The 16,462-nt window shown below is 53.8% G+C and overlaps 1 protein-coding gene across 1 annotated transcript; it reads left to right on the top strand.

The window, feature by feature from the left end:
* Positions 1-5,206: 5,206 nt before the first annotated feature.
* On the top strand, positions 5,207-16,242 carry PLA2G2F (phospholipase A2 group IIF). Its single transcript, XM_030328110.2, has 5 exons — positions 5,207-5,451; positions 6,083-6,135; positions 8,717-8,861; positions 9,766-9,875; positions 11,926-16,242. Exons 1-5 carry the CDS (start codon positions 5,336-5,338, stop codon positions 12,135-12,137), a joined length of 636 nt encoding a protein of 211 aa, XP_030183970.1. The 5' UTR covers positions 5,207-5,335; the 3' UTR covers positions 12,138-16,242.
* Positions 16,243-16,462: the final 220 nt, after the last annotated feature.

Raw genomic sequence — 16,462 nt, forward strand, 5'->3', positions numbered from 1 at the left:
GCATTTACTTTGGTCTTCCTTGATTTCCCTGAACATTGTTTTACCGTTTTCTGTATACATGTCTTCCATATATTTTGTCAAAATTATTCCTAAATATTTCATATTTGGGGATATTATCATAAATGTTTTTTTAATTTTCAGTTATTCATTGTTAATATATAGAAGTACAATTAATTTTCTTATATTTTTTCTTCTATTATGTAACCTGCTGAACTCATTTATTAGTTTTAGTAGCTTTTTGAAAATTCTATGGTATTTTTTACATGGACTACCATGTTTATGCCAGTAGAGACAATCTTACTTCATCCTTTCCAATATGAATGACTTTTATTTGTTTTCTTGCCTGGCTAAAATCACCAGTGCACGGTTGAGTAGAAGTGGTGACAGTAGATATCCTTGCTTTGTTCCTAATCTTAGGGGGAAAAGCAGTTATTCACTATTAACTATGATGTTAGCTGCAAGGTTTTTGTAGATGCTCTCTTTCAAGTTAACAAATTTCTCTTCTATTTCAGTTTGCTGACAGCTTTTTTTTTTTTTTAATCAGGAATGGATGTCAGATTTTGTCAAATGGGCAATTTCTTTTCATTTATTAAGAAGATCATAGGGGCACCTGGGTGGCTCAGTTGGTTGAGTGTCTGACTTCGGCTCAGGTCATGATTTTGCGGTTCATGGGTTCAAGCCCCGTGTCAGGCTCTGTGCTGCCAGCATAGAGCCTGGAGCCTGCTTCAAATTCTGTGTCTCCCTCTCTCTCTGCTCCTCCCCGATTCATTCTCTGTCTCTCTCTCTCCTTCAAAAATAATAAATAAAAAAAAACATTTTAAAAAATTGAAAAAAAAGATCATATAGTTTTTCTTCTTTGGTCTGTTAATATGGTCTACTACATTGATTTTTAATGTAAAATCAACATTTCATTTCTGGGATAAACCCCACTTGTTCATGCTATATTTTCCTTTTTTATAATGTTAGACTCTTAGCTAACATTTTTTTCTTTTTCATTAGCACGTTTAAAAAAACTTTTTTAATGTTTATTTATTTTTGAGAGAGAGAGACAGAGTGTGAGTGGGGCAGAAAGAGAGGGAGACAAAGAATCTGAAGCAGGCCCCAGGCTCTGAGCTGTCAGCACAGAGCCGGAAGCGGGGCTTGAACCCATGAACCAGGAGATCTTGGCCTGAGCCGAAGTTGGATGCTTAACCGCTTAACCAACTGAGCCAACTGAGTCACCCAGGTGCCCTTTCATTAGCATGTTTAAACTTGATTACAACTGGTATTAATGTGTAGTTTTGTTCCTGCTATATTCTTCCCTTTACATCAAGAAATTTCTCACTGTTGAGGCGCCTGGGTGGTTCAGTCGGTTGAGCATCCAACTCTTAATTCCGGCTCGGGTCATGATCTCATGGTTTTGTGAGTTCAAGCCCTGCATCGGGCTCTGTGCATTGACTGCAGAGCCTGTTTGGGATTCTCCCTCCCTCTCTCTCTCTCTCTCCCTGCCCTTCCCCTGCTCACATTCTCTCTGTCTCTTTCAAAAATAAATAAATAAACTTAAAAAAAATTTTTTTTCTCATTGTTGCTACTGAGTCCCCATAACAGTTATTGACCGCTGCAGACACCCTTTTCTGTTACCTCCATCTTCCTGCCCACAGTTTCCTCAATATTTGGAGGATCTCGCACATTTTAGAGTACCTCTTTCAAATAAATGTAAAGAAATACTGCGATCACATTCTTGGGAGCCTCGGTTGTTTACAATCTTATGTAACATTTTGTTAAGAGTTTCTGCATCTATGTTCATGAAGGATATTAATCTGTAGTTTTATTTTCTTGTAATGTCTTTATCTGGTTCTGATATCAGAATAATGGTGAGTTAAGTAGAAGCATTTCCTCCACTCTAATTTTCTGGAAGAATTTATTAATAATTGGTGTTATGAGCTGAATTGTGTCCTCCCATTCATATGTTGAAGCTAACCCCCAGTATCTTAGAAGGGGGCTGTATTTGGAGATACGACTTTAAAGGGGTGATTAAGTTAAGATGAGATCATTAGGGTGGTCCCTAATCCAACTGGACTGGCATCTTTGTAAGAAGAGGAAATTTGGACACACAAAGAGACCAGAGGGATGTACATGTAGAGAGGAAAGGCCTTGTGAGGGCCCAGAAAGAAGATGGCTATCTGTGAGTCAAGGAGAGAGACCCTCAGAAAGAAACCAGTCCTCCCAATGCCTTGATTTTGGACTTCAACCTCCAGAGCTATGAGAAAATAAATTTCTGTTTCTCAGAAATTTAAGCCACTCAATCCATAGTAGTTTGTTATGGTAGCTCTAGCAGTCAAATACAACTGGTATCATTTCCTTAAGTATTTGGTCAAATTTACCAGTGAAGTCATCGGAATCTGGAGTTTATTTATGAAAATGTTTTAATCTACATATTCACTTTCTTTAATAGATATAGGACTATTTCCAGTTGTATGAGCTTGTGTCTTTCAAGGAAATTGGCTGTTCCATCTTGGTTATTGAATATATTGTCTTACATTCATCTTAATAAAAAAAATGCAAGAAAATATAACTACCAGTGACCCTACTGTCTAAAAATAGCCATTACTCCTGTTTTGCTATTTACTTTTCCGGATGATTTTTATACATGTGCACACCAATTTCCTTACTTCCCCCTGACCCCCACTGCCATATTTTACAAAATTGCTATTACCCTTAATGTCCAGGGGTTTTGTTTTTTATATCATCAGATCTTTGAAGACATGATTATGAATGGATGGTTAATAATTTGCTTAACTCATCCCCTAACTTATGTGGCCTCTGATTGTGGAGGGAGCATCGCAGAGAACGCCATAGTCAGCACCTTTCGCATCTGTCGCTGGGAACAACTCAGGTGTGCATCTTGGTTTACAGGCTTAGAAGTGGAATTACTGGGTCGGCCAGTTTATTATTGACTTCTCGTGTTGAACAACCTGTGCTGGAGGGGAGGTGGGGGAGGGAAGAGCCCGTCTCCTCCCCCCCCCCCCTGCCGCCCCGTTCTCTAGTCTCTGGAGAACAGCCCGACCAGCACAGCCGGTGGGGCATGAGATGAGAAAATGGCCAAAAGGCAGTTCAGGGGGTCTCAGGGGTCCCCCACCCTGGCTGTGGCCTCTTGGCATAGATTGGCAGGGTGGAGGCTGTATCTTCAGTGTGTGGACTATACCTTACTTTTTGGTTCTTCCTCTTTTGGACTGAGTGATATCATTAAGAGGTGTTGGCACAAATCAGAGCAACAACTGAAGCCACGCTTTGTGCAGACGTGTGAAGACGGAGACCAGCCTCATCCTCCTTTCTCTCTTGGTCCTCAGGGAGCTCCCTGTCTGCTGGGGTGGATACAGCCTCCACTCCACAGGGAACCCCCAGGTTTTGGGATAAAATTATAGGGGTTTTTTTTCTCTGGGATTCCAGTCTGAGTAAAGTATCAAGATTGACAAAAGCAGATACCTACAAAGGAATGGAGAAGCCAGTGTCCCTTCGTGCCTCCCGTGCAGGGATGGGGTGGGGGGGTTGTAGGGTAACTTCTTGGGAAAGAGGAGGCCCTGGTTCCATAGAGAGGAAGTTGGGACAGGAAAGGTGGAGGCTGGGAGAAGGCGGAATGACGGGCACTTGGTTTGGTAGAGCAGGAAGAGGAAGTTGGATGGGCCCAGGGTAGGAAGGGAAGCCTCAGGGGATTACTTCTGTCCCTTGTCAGCAAGTCTGGGGACACCGGGCAGATGTGAAGGTGGGGGGTTGTTTGGGGTTAATGTCCAAGAGTGCTCTTCTCTCCCCTTCCCTGTTTCTCCTCAGGCCTAGAGAACAGGCTTCTGCTCTGCAGCAGTCAGATCTTTAACTGGGCACTTGCCACGGGCCCAGATGACTCAACAGGGTCACCTGTTAGCAAGATCCTTGCTCCGTGACGCCTGGTTGTATCCATTCTACAGCTGAGAACTCCGAGGCCAGGCGAGGGCTCTCTCCAGCCGGGATCTCAGAGCCAAGAAGCAGGGGACCCCCTATCGGTACAACTGCCCAAACCTCCAGGGGCTCAGGGGCCTCAGCCCCAATCCGCTTCTCTCCTGTCCATCTCCACCCCCCTCCAATGCCACCCCCACAAGAGGAACATGGCAGCGACTCGCAGGCCACCAGACTTTCAACCAGAGACGGCTACGCGCCCCAAGGTTACGTCTAGAAATGTCTGGAGACATTTCTGGTTGTTCCACCTTGGCAAGGTTAGGGGAGAGGAGTGTGGGGAGGGGACCCCGACCCCCGTCACAGAGAGGTGCCGGGCCGCACGCCACAGTGGCGCTGTGGCAGAGAGGTCCTGCTCCCGGGTCAGATGAGCTCGCCCTTTCAGATGTGAGCTGGGCGCCTCCTCCAGTCTTAGGCAGGTGTGGACACCGACGTGCTTGCAGATGTGGGTAGAGAGTTCTCTGCAGACTCTGGACGATGGTCCTTCCAGCTCTGGGAGGCCCTGGGCATATCCACACAGAGGGCTCCCGACAAAGACTTTCTCTTTGACCAAACCCTGCTCGGGCTTCACTTGAGCTCTTTTTCAAAGAGGCGTGGGCTTTCGGACTCCTCGTCTATCTCTGCAGTGTCCTGTTCTCTGCAAGAACCTCGCTGAGCCAGCTCAGCCAGGAACCGTCACCCTCCATGTCTGATCGCCCCTGATGTCTGATGGGGTTCCTCTGCCCCTGCCACCCGCCTCCCCCGTGATGTCTGGCCTGCCTTCTGCCAGAGTCCTGCTAGGTGGCTTTAGCCAGAATCCTCTTGCCACAGCCCCCACATAGTAATTTTCCATCTGCGGACCCCCATCCTGCCCCTTGGCTACAAACTCCCCTTTTCTTTGTTGTGTTTGGCGTTGAGCACAGCCTCTGTCCCCCACCGCATAACTCCACTGTAGAGGTCCCACGCCTCTCCGATGCCCCCTTGAGTCAAGCCCACCGCGCTGTTCAGTTACAAATGTGACTGAATAATGTTTTGTTTCACATCCTTTTGGGTGAGAACAGAGAGAGACCTTTGGGCGAACTTCCTTTCAGATGTACAGGGAAGGGCCAGCTCTTGGTCAGGTGTGGAAACCCCCACCTGCAGGTGCGCCCGAGGGCGGGGCCTGGACGGGGCGGGGCGGCTGTGGGCAGGGCGGTGGCTGTGGAAGGGAGGGGGTGGAGCCTCCTTTTTCCTGGGCGTGTGTCACCTGCCTCCCGCCCAGGGGCATTGCCCCGTCGCTACCCTGCCCGTGTGCGTGTGGCAGTGTGACACTGGGGCCTGCTCCCCGGAGCCTTCAGAGCGATCACGGACCTTACGAGCCCTATGTTGCTGGACCCCCAGAACACAGAACATGGCGGATGGGGCACAGGCCAACCCCAAAATGTTGAGGAAGAAGGTGCTGGTTAGGCACCCCTCCGGGTGGAGGGGCCCAAGTCTCAGGGCCTCTTTTCCTTGGAGAACCTCGAGGTATGTGCCTGCTACCCTGGGATAGAATCCTCCCCAGAGAGGAGCAGGGATGGGCTGGGGGAACTGGCTCCTAGAATCCGTGTCTCCAGAAAAAAGAGCTCTAAGTCTCTGAGTGAAGGCTGAGATATGTCAGTACATTTTCAGCACCAGAAGACTTTAGAGATCAGCCAGTCAATCCTCACGAGGCACTTGAGGCCCAGAGAGGCTATGGGATCTACCTGAGGTCACACAGCATTTTGGCAGAAGAGCCGGGACTAGAACCTGGGGACCCAGGTCTCTTGGCTCCAAGTGCAAGACCCAGCCACCAGGTTGGGTCACGTGACTTCCTGGAGTGCCTATGGAAGGGGGGTTCGTTTTGATCTGTGACAGTAGCCCGACCCCATGAGGCGGTGAGCTTCCTGTCTCAGAAGCCTGCTCGGGGTAAAAGGAGGAAGGAGGCTCCCGGTGCCTCCTGGCTCTGCCATCCGGGGGACGGTCCATTCAGGGGGTGGGGGGCAGGCGGGAGGAGCTCATCCCAGAGCTGCGGCAGCACCAGCGGGGGCCCGGGGGGATGACATTGTAGGGGCCTCAGAAGGGAGCTGCGGGAGCCTGGAAGGGACGGGCTCGGGGCTTGGATGTTCTCCTCTCTCAGGTCCAGCTTGGGTATGAAGAAATTCTTCACCATGGTCGTCCTGGCTGGCAGCGGTGAGTAAAGGCTCTGGGGAGACTCCTGTCTCTTCCCCCCTCCCCCACTTGCTCCTGTGACCTTGGGCACCTAGGTTCTCCATCCACTGACTGGCTCTCTCTGGGCCCCTGCTTCCCAGCTCGGGCCCCTGTCAGGCCCTCACTGACCTGGGGCTGTTTGCCGACTATAAACACACCGAGGGCCGTGGGCATTTACGAGCCTCCCAGGCGGCAGGGCCCCGGGCTGAGCAAGCATCGTAAAATGGTAGTGTTTGCTGGGCGTCTGGCCGCCCCCGGGAAAACCTGGGTGTTTGTGTAGATAAGAGTATTTGTGTACATGTGTACCTGAGACAAGAGCTAATGGGTTTGGGTGTGGATATACACATGTATCTGTGTGTGTGTGTGGGGTTGTGTCTCAGCAAAGTGATATCTGTGTGTCCTCCACAAGTTAAAAAATGTTTAAGTGTGTACTAACTGCAGGTGCACGTGCGTGTGTGTGTGTGTGTACCAGGGCCGTCGGTGTGAGTGTGCAAGAAGTTGGCAAGGAAGGTCTGGGGGCTCCTTTCCCAGGGCCTGTGCTCCCGGGGAACACCGGTCGGGGACAGCTGAGGCTCCTGACACAGATGTGACCCCATCACACATCCAGGTGTTCTGTGGCAGGTGCCTCCGGGAGGTGGAAGCTGGGCTAGAGGTGTCACTGACTCTTCATCCGGCCAGTTGCATATCGCCGGAGCGCAGCCTGCTCTGGGGCAAAGAAAGAACCCCTGGACACAAAATAAGGGTTAAACGTGGCCAGAGGTGACAATGGTTGGCTGACCTGACGGCTGAAGCGAGTATTGAGACAGCAAGCCTCTGAGTTCCGCCCGAACTGCTGGCCGCTAAGGCGTCTGCCCGACTCGCTTTCTTCTGCTTGGAGTGCGAGTGTGGACGTGGCCTCGGCTCCCTGGGTTCCCCGTGGGCGCCGCACGCGTGAGTGTGGTTCCACTGGCGGGTGTGTGGTGTGCGAGCGTGCGAGGCCTCTGTGGGCGAGTGTGTGTCCCCGTGTGTGAGTGTGGAGGGCTCGCGTGATAACATCCCACCCTGCGTGCAGCTGCTGGTCAGAGGGCCCTGGCGGGGGGAAGCTGTCCCTCGGGGGAAACACCTGCACAGCTGGGCTGCGGGAGGCCAGAGCTCACAGAGGGTGCTCCCTCCTCACAGTCTCTGCTCGCAGTGCCCAGCAGGAGAGCGGCATTGTCCCCATCCCCGTCCCCGTCCCCGGTTTGACAGTTGAGGTCAAGGAGCTTATGCAACCTGCCCGCGTGGTCACCGCAGGCCTCGTGGAGAGACCTGTTTGCGGACCCAGGGCTGTCTGCATTTGACTCCCAAGGTCTGATTCCAGATCTGACTCCCAAGCTGCTTGACATTTCCCTCCGGCCACAGGACCCAGCACAGAGTGGGGGAAGGGCCAGGGGACACACCTAAGGTCCCCTTTGTCCTACTCCCACCGACGGCCCTCACGTCCCTTGTGCAGCTCAGGGATGGGCTTGGGTCCACTGGACACAGGGTCCTCCCTCTCCCTGCCTCAGACCCCACCTGAGACATGTGCCTCTCTCTCCTCCATCCTCTTAGAGTCGCCTGTCATTTGTCCCAGCTCCTTCCCTGTTGCCTCTCTCATTTGCTCCTTATTTTCTGTAATGATGAAAGTCACAAAGCCAGTAAACGGGAAGGCTCAGGTGGAGCGGAATTCCCAAGGCCCATTAAGTGGGGCTAGAGCGGCTCTCCCGTGTGCGGGTTGGCCTCACCCAGTACGGACTGGAGCCCCAGGCTCCGGAGTGACTCAGCAGGGAGCCAGGAGCAGATGTAGAGTCAGCACAGGCCGGGGTGAAGAGGCAGGGAGGGGGGGAGAGGAGGGTATGTCGCTGGGGCAGACCCACCTGGCAGGTGCGGGGAGGCTGCTGATTTTGCTGGCGTGGGAAGGGGGTCATTGACCTATTGCTTCCGGTGAGACATGGCCAAAGGGAAAGGGTGTGTGTGTGTGTGTGTGTGTGTGTCTGTCTGTCTGTCTGTCTTCACCGAATGACCAGACCACCGCATTGTCTCTGGATTCATCGTGAGATGCCCGAGCCCCAGGACCGTGCTGGGGACACTGAGCTCCTACTGGGGGCAGAGGAGCCAGACCAAGCCCAGGACCCAGAATCAAACCCCTGTGTTCACAAGAGCACGTGGCATTTGTGAAGCCCCTTACGGTGGACCCGTCACTTGGGACCTCACTGCCTGGGTGCAAATTCCACCCCTACCACTTTTTTGATGATGTTCTTGGGGAAGTTACTTGGGTAAGCTCTGGGCCTCAGTCTTCTCATCTGTAAAGTGGGGGCAACAACAGTACTCCATGAGTTAATGCCTGGAAGGGGCTCAGGACAGCACCTGGCACAGAGAAGCCCTCAATAAAGAGTAATAGCTATTTCCTTCTAAGGGCCCTCGGACATCATGGCTTTTTATACATTGCTTCCTTCCTCCCTCTCTGCCCACCTTTCCCAGGCCTGGGGTGTGGGGAGGACAGTCAGACAGGAGGGGGCCCCCCACCAGGGAGGGAGCTCACAGCACCCCCCTGGTTCTCTTGCAGTCCTGCCCGCAGCCCGCAGCAGCCTGCTTAACCTGAAGTCCATGGTGGAAACCATCACGGGGAGGAGTGCCATCTTGTCCTTCGTGGGCTACGGCTGCTACTGTGGACTAGGAGGGCGCGGGCTGCCCATGGATGAGGTGGACTGGTAGGTTCCGGAGTGCCTGGGCCACTGTCAGGCCTGGGAGGGGGACAGTGAGGGTCAGACTGGTCTCCATTTCTGAGACATGGGAGAGGGTCTTTTCCCCAAAGGATGAGGCTGGTTCAATGAGTTTGTGACCAAGAGCCTGACCTTGACCCATGTCCTCCTCTACTGTCTTGGGTGGTTTCTACTGTGCATCTCCAAGTCTTGGGCTTGGAGGCGTTTGAACTCCCAGTCTCGCCAGGAAAGAAACTTTGACCTGCCCCCACACACGTGAGAGCAACAGACGCACAGCTCATGCTCAACACAAGCAAGGGCTGTGACCCTTCTCACTCCCATCACCCTAGAGGCCCTGATGGAGGGCTGTGTTTCTTCCATCAGACTGAAGACTGAAGCCATGGCTTAACTTTCTGCTCCTATCTCCCCAAAAGCAGCCAGCGCTAAGTCTGGTATCACTGGGGGGGCTTAATAAATGCATGTTGACTAATTGCCTTCCTCCACCAGAAGGGATGGGGATGGCCACACTACACTTGCTTCCTGTCTCCCACCCCCAATGCCCACTCAACCCTCCAGACTTTTGTCTCTCCCTGGCCATCGTGCCCAGCCGGGCATGGCCTCCTCATAGGCTCAGGCTCCTTTGACACCAACTTAGTCCTAACCCTCCTTCCCATCCTGACCACATCATCGGACAGCCTGACGCCTCCCACCTCCTGCCTCCTGCAGCCAGGGCTCCAAGGGGGGAAGCTGGGCTCTGCCTGGCTATGTGACCTCAGACAAGTAACTGCCCCTCTCTGGGCCTCAGTCTGAAGGTCTGATCCACGAGGAACCGAAACAGATGACTGGGGTCTCTGCCGGTGGGAGATGGGCCAAGCTTGGCTATGTGGGCCTGCTGTCCTCTACCTGCCCCTAGGTGCTGCCACGCCCATGACTGCTGCTACCAGAAGCTCTTCGACCTGGGCTGCCACCCCTACGTGGACCACTATGAATACACCATCGAGAGCAATACTTCCATCACCTGCAGTGAGTCCCTCCCCTGTCGTTCCTCCCTCCCCCACCCAGGAGAAGGGCTTAGACTGCCAGTGCCCCCAGGCTGCTCGGGGGGCCCGTGCACGGGGTTGCCAGGTGAAATACAGGATGCCCACTTATGTTTGAATTTCAGGTAAACGAAACATGTTTTCACATAAGTATATCCTAAATATTGCACGGGACATACTCATACTAAAAATTAAATGCTAGCATAAAAACAATGACTATTGGCATGAAAATAAGAATCAGCATAAGTATATCCCATGTAGTACTGGGACATACTTATACTAAAATATTTACGGTTTGAAACTCAAATTAGCCAGGCCTCTTGTTTTTGTTTGTTTGTTAACTCTGAGAACCCTAGCCGTGGCCCTAGCACGTCTCTCTGATGTGCTCTGATCCCCCCAAGCCCGAATCAGCAGGCTGCTGCCATAGTTGTTGATTCTTAAGCTTCGGAGAGCTTAGGGAGTGGTTCCGATTCAGTGGGCCTGGGTGAGGGCCCAGGAATCTGTTTTTAACCAGATCATCAGGCGATGGGAAGACTTGGTGACACATGGGTCTGGGTTTAAACCTGGATTCTGCCAGCATCTCCTGCGGTGTAACCCTATATAGGGTACTTCCCTGCCTGGCCTCAGTCTCCCCATGGATATATGGAAGGGTTTGGATCAGAGCAGACATGTTCCCTTCTAGTTCTGTCCTTGGGACCCTACCAGAAGGTGGCCTCATCCCAAGACCCTCAGTGTTTCTAGGAATTCAAGCTATGGGAACCAGGCCCAGTGGGGTTACCATGGACGCTCTGGGCCATTCCTCAACTGAGAGGTGCAGATCCACATTAATGGCCCAGGTGTCCCTGTGTGCCTCCTCTTAGGTGGCGGGTGTCCCCTGGCCCAGTCCCACGGGCAGCCCCTGGCTCCCTTTGTTTCCTTGTCTTCACCAGGTTCTCCTCACTACCCCCTCACTAAAAGCAAGCAAGCCCAGCTTTGCAAAAAAAGAAAAAAAAAATCCCAAGTCTTCTGTTCTCTGGGGAAGAGTCCTGGTGGTGAACTGGGTGCATCTGGGGCGCCCTGGGAACCCAGGGCACTGTGGTCCTCATATTCTGCTGTTCAAACGTGGGGTGGAGGGGCTGGCTTGGGAGAGGGGGTGTCCCCTCATTAATGCATTTTGAGGATCCTCAAAGGGTGGTGAGCGAACCCAAGTGGGGGTTTTCACATTGGGTTCTGGGGGTTCCTGGACTCAGGTGATGGGTGGGGGGTGTTCCTGAGTGGTTCAGCTGGTCCCATTAACCCATTTCACAGCTTAAGTGGTTTCTCTTTCGGCCACTTGATATGTTGGCCTTCTGCAAAGAGTTTCATTTGAGAGAAAGTATTCTGCTGATAGAAAGTTTGAAAAGTCTGCCGACCACCGAGCTAGTGAGCGGTTCTCAGAGGGTGTTCCCCGAATCTGCAGTATCGGCATCCCCTAGGAACTTACTAGCAATGCAGATTAGCAGGCCCCACCCAGACCTACTGAATCTGAAGCTGTGGTCCTGGGGCCCAGCCGTCTTTGTCTCAGCAAGCCACCCAGTGGCTCCTAATGCACCCCTTAAGGTTGACCGCTATCAGGGTAGATGATTTCAGGCGGCTTCAGCACTCGCTCGTGGGAAAGGCCCTGAGCTAAGCTCTTAGGAGTCCTTCCTCAGTGGCTCCTCACCACGAGCTCCCTCCAGGGTGGGTGTCCCACGATTCTGTGATGGAAGGGGGAGGCCTAGGGTGGGGAGTCCCCAACACCCGAGTGTCTATCTCGGGTCCACCTTGGGTTTGCTGTGTGACTTAGGTAAACCCGTCCCTGGGGCCTCCGTTTCCCCGACTATAAGATGACAGGTTGGACTTCCGGGGTCTTCTGATGGAAACATGCTCCAGAGCCACCCGGATGGCGGATCATGCCAACTGCAGGGCCCGGCCCAGAGCTTCTGAGCCCGCAGGCCTGGGGCGAACTGCCAGGGACGTTAGTGCTGCCCACCAGGGGACCATATTCTGAGACCCACCAGAACCTCTCCCCCGCGTAGGTGAGCTCAACGAGACCGAGTGTGACAAGCAGACCTGTGAGTGTGACAAGAACGTGGTTCTGTGCCTCCGGAACCAGACGTACAATGAGAAGCATCGCAACTACCTCAACATCTACTGTCAGGGCCCCACGCCCAACTGCAGCATCTACGAGCCGCCCCTGGAGGAGGCGGCCTACAGGCACATCTCCCCCACTCCCCCTGCACCTCCCTAGTGCCCCCCGGGGCTGACGGGCAAGAGGGATGGAGGTTCTGGCTCTGGGGACCAGACAGGCAGACCAGGTGGAGATGGGGGAAGACTGAGAGCCCAGGGCTTTCTGGCTGCTTCCTCCCTGGAACTCTCCAGGGGACCGGCCCCAGAGGACTCAGGGAGGCCTGGGTGCTGACTGTGGCTCCCAGGCCCCTCCAGCCCAGCACTGGGCGTGGCCATGTCCTACCGCTGATCCCAGACTTGGCAGGAAACATGTAGCCTGTTGGGGTCTCTCTTGAGTGTGGAGGGCAAGGCCTGAGGAAAAGAGGTGGCTCCTCTGAGTGGTCTCTGCCACGGGCCCCAGCCTGACTTCCTCGGCTTGACCGTCAAGGTTAGAGACCAAGATCCTGAGCTGCCAGTACAGCCCCAGAGCTTGGTGTGTCCTCAGACAGGTTCCCAGACAGAGTGCTGGTCCCGAGGTTCTGGGGGCCTCTTGGCTGCCCCTAGGGGACAACTCTGGGCGCTCCTTGCTTTGAAGGCCTACTGGCTCTCTAGAGCCCCCTTAAGGGCAGGGTGGCCCATGAGTCCAGGCCCAGACATCACAGGAGGGCCACAGGGCTAGTGTCTCAGCCACAAGGTCTGGCCTCAGATCAGGCTCGGGGGGACTGACGGAACCCCCATGCCCAGTGGCACTCCCTTAGGTGCATGGGGACCAAGACGGGGCCACAAGTATGTCTCCAGCACCCTCACGTCTCCCCCCACCTCCCTGCTAACCCAGCCCAGCCATACGGCACTGCTCTGAGGTGCACCGGACCCCACCCCCGTGCCTCTCCTCCTGCAGCAGCCGGGCCGGTGGGTGGGAGGACCCCAGACCCCTCTCTCCCTGCCAGGGAGACGCAAGGCTGCACTCTGGTCTCAGAAGCCCTGTCAGTGGGGAGGAGGCCGAGGGCTGGGACCCACCTCCCTGAAGGGGAAACAAAGGCAGAAGGGTCCAGGTCCAGGCAGGAGGCTTGGAGAAGATTCCAGAAGGCAGTGGGGAGGGAACTGCATGAAGACAGACGGGAGGGGAGACGGTGGGAGAGAAGCGGGACAAGGCGAGACGCCCAGTCCAGAGGGGTCTCGGCAGGAGAAGTGGGGTGAAGGAGCCTTGGGGTGCAGGGGCCCCCTTGGGCCTAGGTTCCTGTTGAGGGTTGTGGGCAGAGATGGAAGAGAGTCAGCCCCCGCAGGGCCAGCTTCCTGACTCTGTGCCAGCACTGCTCTCTCTCCAGGTGCACCTGCCCCTTTCCTGCCTTGCCTCGCCTCTCGACCTCAAGGTCAGCGGCCTCCAAGTAGCCAGCGTGCCCTGCCTCACCCTGAGGACACACCGACACAGCGCTGAGACCCGCCCAGACACCCTCAGCCATCAGGAAGCTTGGCCCGCCCTGCGAGGGCCTGTAGATCCACTGTCACTAGGGCCAGTCATGAAAGGCGGAGGCAGCAGAGGAGTGGGGTGGGGAGAGAACATCTCCCCCCAGAATAGCAGGACTGGGAAGAAGCCTCACCTTGCTGCAGCTTCTAGAACGCTAGCCCTGGGGACTGAGGATGAATTTGGTGGTTGGAGTCAGCTGTCACTATGCATGAGAGAAGGCCCTTCCAACCGTTCACCTCCTTCTGGCCCTGGTGTGGTGGCTGTGGTCCCCAGTGTGTCTCATCACTCATATCTTCTTTCTTTTTTTTTAATGCTTTATTTATTTTTGAGAGAGAGAGACAGAGACAGAGACAGAGAGACAGAGTGTGAGCAGGGGAGGGGCAGAGAGAGAGGGAGACACAGAATCCAAAGGAGGCTCCATGCTCCGAGCTGTCAGCCCAGAGTCCGATGAGGGGCTCGAACTCATGAGTCGTGAGATCATGACCTGAGCTGAAGTTGGCCGTTTAACCGACTGAGCCACCCAGGCTCCTGCTGATATCTTCTTCTACCCTGGCTAACTAACTAACTTCTTCCGGCCATCTTGGGCTGGTCCCTTATCTCTGAGCTGAAGCCCCCCTAAGCCAGGGTGGAGCCAGGATGGGGCAGCCACAGTCCACTAGAAGATGGGGTCTGCAGAGGCCCCGGCCCCGCACCTGTGGGAGCCCAGGTTTCTGCCTGCGCCCCTCTACCTTGCACACACCTCCACTCCAGAGAGTCTGGGCCAGTGTGTTGGGATGAGATTCTGCGGCCGAGGAGTCTTGCCTCCCCCTGCCCCCCTCACCTTGCCCCAGCCTGTCCAAGATGCTGCGACCCCAGAGGTCCTCCACAGGACGTGGCGCCCCATCGTCAATCTCATAAAGGCCTCCTGCCTCAGCTCCCTCTTGTTGGTCCTCCTTGGCCGGGCATCAGGGGAGGGCACAGAGACTCCCTCCAGGGTCTCCAGCTCAGGGGGAAGCAGAATCCCTTCCTGCCCCCCGCCTGGGCAAAGTGGCCCTGCTCCAGCAGAGAGACAAGCATCAGGAAAGTGGTGTGGGCCAGCGGATGGACAATGATAACTGTTAGGCTGGGTGGGTGCTTGTCAGGCATCAGTCTCCACCCCATCCTTTTCTGTTGAACATCCGAGGCCCGGAGAGGAACAGGAACTTGCCCAGAGTGACACAGGTTGTAAGTGATGGGGCTGTGTCTGAATCCTCAGCATCTGACTTGTAACTATCCCTCCTTGCATCTTCTTTTTTTAAAAAAAATTTTAAATGTTTTCATTTATTTTTAAGACAGAGAGAGACAGAGCATGAGCAGGGGAGGGGCGGAGAGAGAGGGAGACACAGAATCCGAAACAGGCTCCAGGCTCTGAGCCGTCAGCCCAGAGCCCGACGTGGGGCTCAAACTCACGAACCATGAGATCATGACCTGAGCCGAAGTCAGACACTCAACCGACTGAGCCACCCAGGCGCCCCATCTCCTTGCACCTTCTTAACGATGATGCGGGCGCAGCTGGAGACAGTGGGACCAGTGACCGAGAATCCAGCAGGACACCAGGTCCTGGTCTTAGCACGTTCTCTGACTTATGTCCCTTCTCTGTTGTGGGCATCGGTTTCCCCATGTGTAGAGGGACCAGAATAGCTGTTTCAGGTGCTCCCCAAAGCTATGTGCTTTCCTGGACACATCTGGGATGATCCCTGGGACTCTGCTCCCCCTCCCCACCTCAATCTTCAATTAAACAGCTCTGCTTTTCCTGTATTATTTACTGAGCTTTCACCTGAGCTACTGTAAGAAGAAAAGACATTCTTCAGTAATTTTTTTAAAAAGCTTGAAAACTCTGGGACAAGATCATCCATTGGTTCATTCATTCAATGGACCTATACTGATGGTCTTCTATGGACCAGGCATGGTGCAGGGGGTTTGGTGGGGATACCTTTAATCAGACACAGACTCTACCTGCAGGAATCCCTTAGGCTGGTAGGGGGAGGCAGACATGTGATAACCTTGACATATGGTGCCAAGCAGTGTCATGGGGAGCACGGAGGATGAAGCCCCAAGTGTGTCCTTGGTAGTCCCGAAGGGGCCCCCAAGGGGATAAGGTGTGGGGCTGGGATGGCCTGTTCAAGGTCCTTGGAGGTGGAGAAGAGGGGCGGGTCACATGTTTTGAGGAGGGGGCCCTTGCTTCTGTAATCTGGGTGGCTCTTTGCTTCTTCAGGACTCCTTCCAAGTTAGTGAGATCTTTTAGGCTAAGCCTTGAGGAAGGATTGTACTTGGCTTCCACTGGTCTGGAGCTGCCATTGACAAAGACTCTGTCCTTGACCAAACTTTAGTTAGGATCCTCTGAGACCTTTCCCAACCAGGCTGACACCTTAGGGTTTCCGCATCCATCTGAGCACTGCCCAGTTTTAGCAAGAATCCCCTCCTGCCCTCGATATCTGGTCAAGTTCGTCACCCTCCACCATTTCCCAGGTGGTTCCTGATCACCCAGGCCTGCCTTTAGCAAGAATCTTGTTAGGGTCAGTTTAGCAAGAATCATCCAACCCTCTTAGCAATCTTCCATCCACCAGCTCCCCTCCCCACTCCTTGGCTATAAACCCCCACCTAAGAAAAGTGAGGATTCATAACTGTATTCAGAATTGAGCCCAGTTCTGTCCTGGCCCCTGCTGTGATCATTCTTGAATAAAACCTGTTTTTACCACTTAAACTGCTGCCTGGGTCTTGTTTTCTGATAGCCACGGTGCTATGACTCGCACGAGATCAGATTCATCATTGGACCCTGGTCGTTTCACCCCAGGACCCCAGGTGGACGTCTGGGAGCCTTTGTCTTCAGTCCTGAGTAATTGACCGGGGATCTCTTGTGAGCCCAACTCCTGAGTCAGCACTCCAGGTAAATGTCCACTTAAGTACAGCAAAGACAAGGCTTT

The sequence above is a fragment of the Lynx canadensis genome, chromosome C1 (assembly GCF_007474595.2).
Source record: "Lynx canadensis isolate LIC74 chromosome C1, mLynCan4.pri.v2, whole genome shotgun sequence".
In the NCBI taxonomy this organism is placed as follows: Eukaryota; Metazoa; Chordata; class Mammalia; order Carnivora; family Felidae; genus Lynx; species Lynx canadensis.

What these genes read in the sequence shown, in the direction of transcription:
- PLA2G2F (XM_030328110.2), top strand. Translation starts at nt 5,336, where the DNA reads ATGGCGGATGGGGCACAGGCCAACCCCAAAATGTTGAGGAAGAAGGTG. An exon ending in CCCATGGATGAGGTGGACTG is followed by an intron (nt 8,862 to 9,765) that starts GTAGGTTCCGGA and finishes ACCTGCCCCTAG; the next exon opens with GTGCTGCCACGCCCATGACT. An exon ending in CAATACTTCCATCACCTGCA is followed by an intron (nt 9,876 to 11,925) that starts GTGAGTCCCTCC and finishes TCCCCCGCGTAG; the next exon opens with GTGAGCTCAACGAGACCGAG.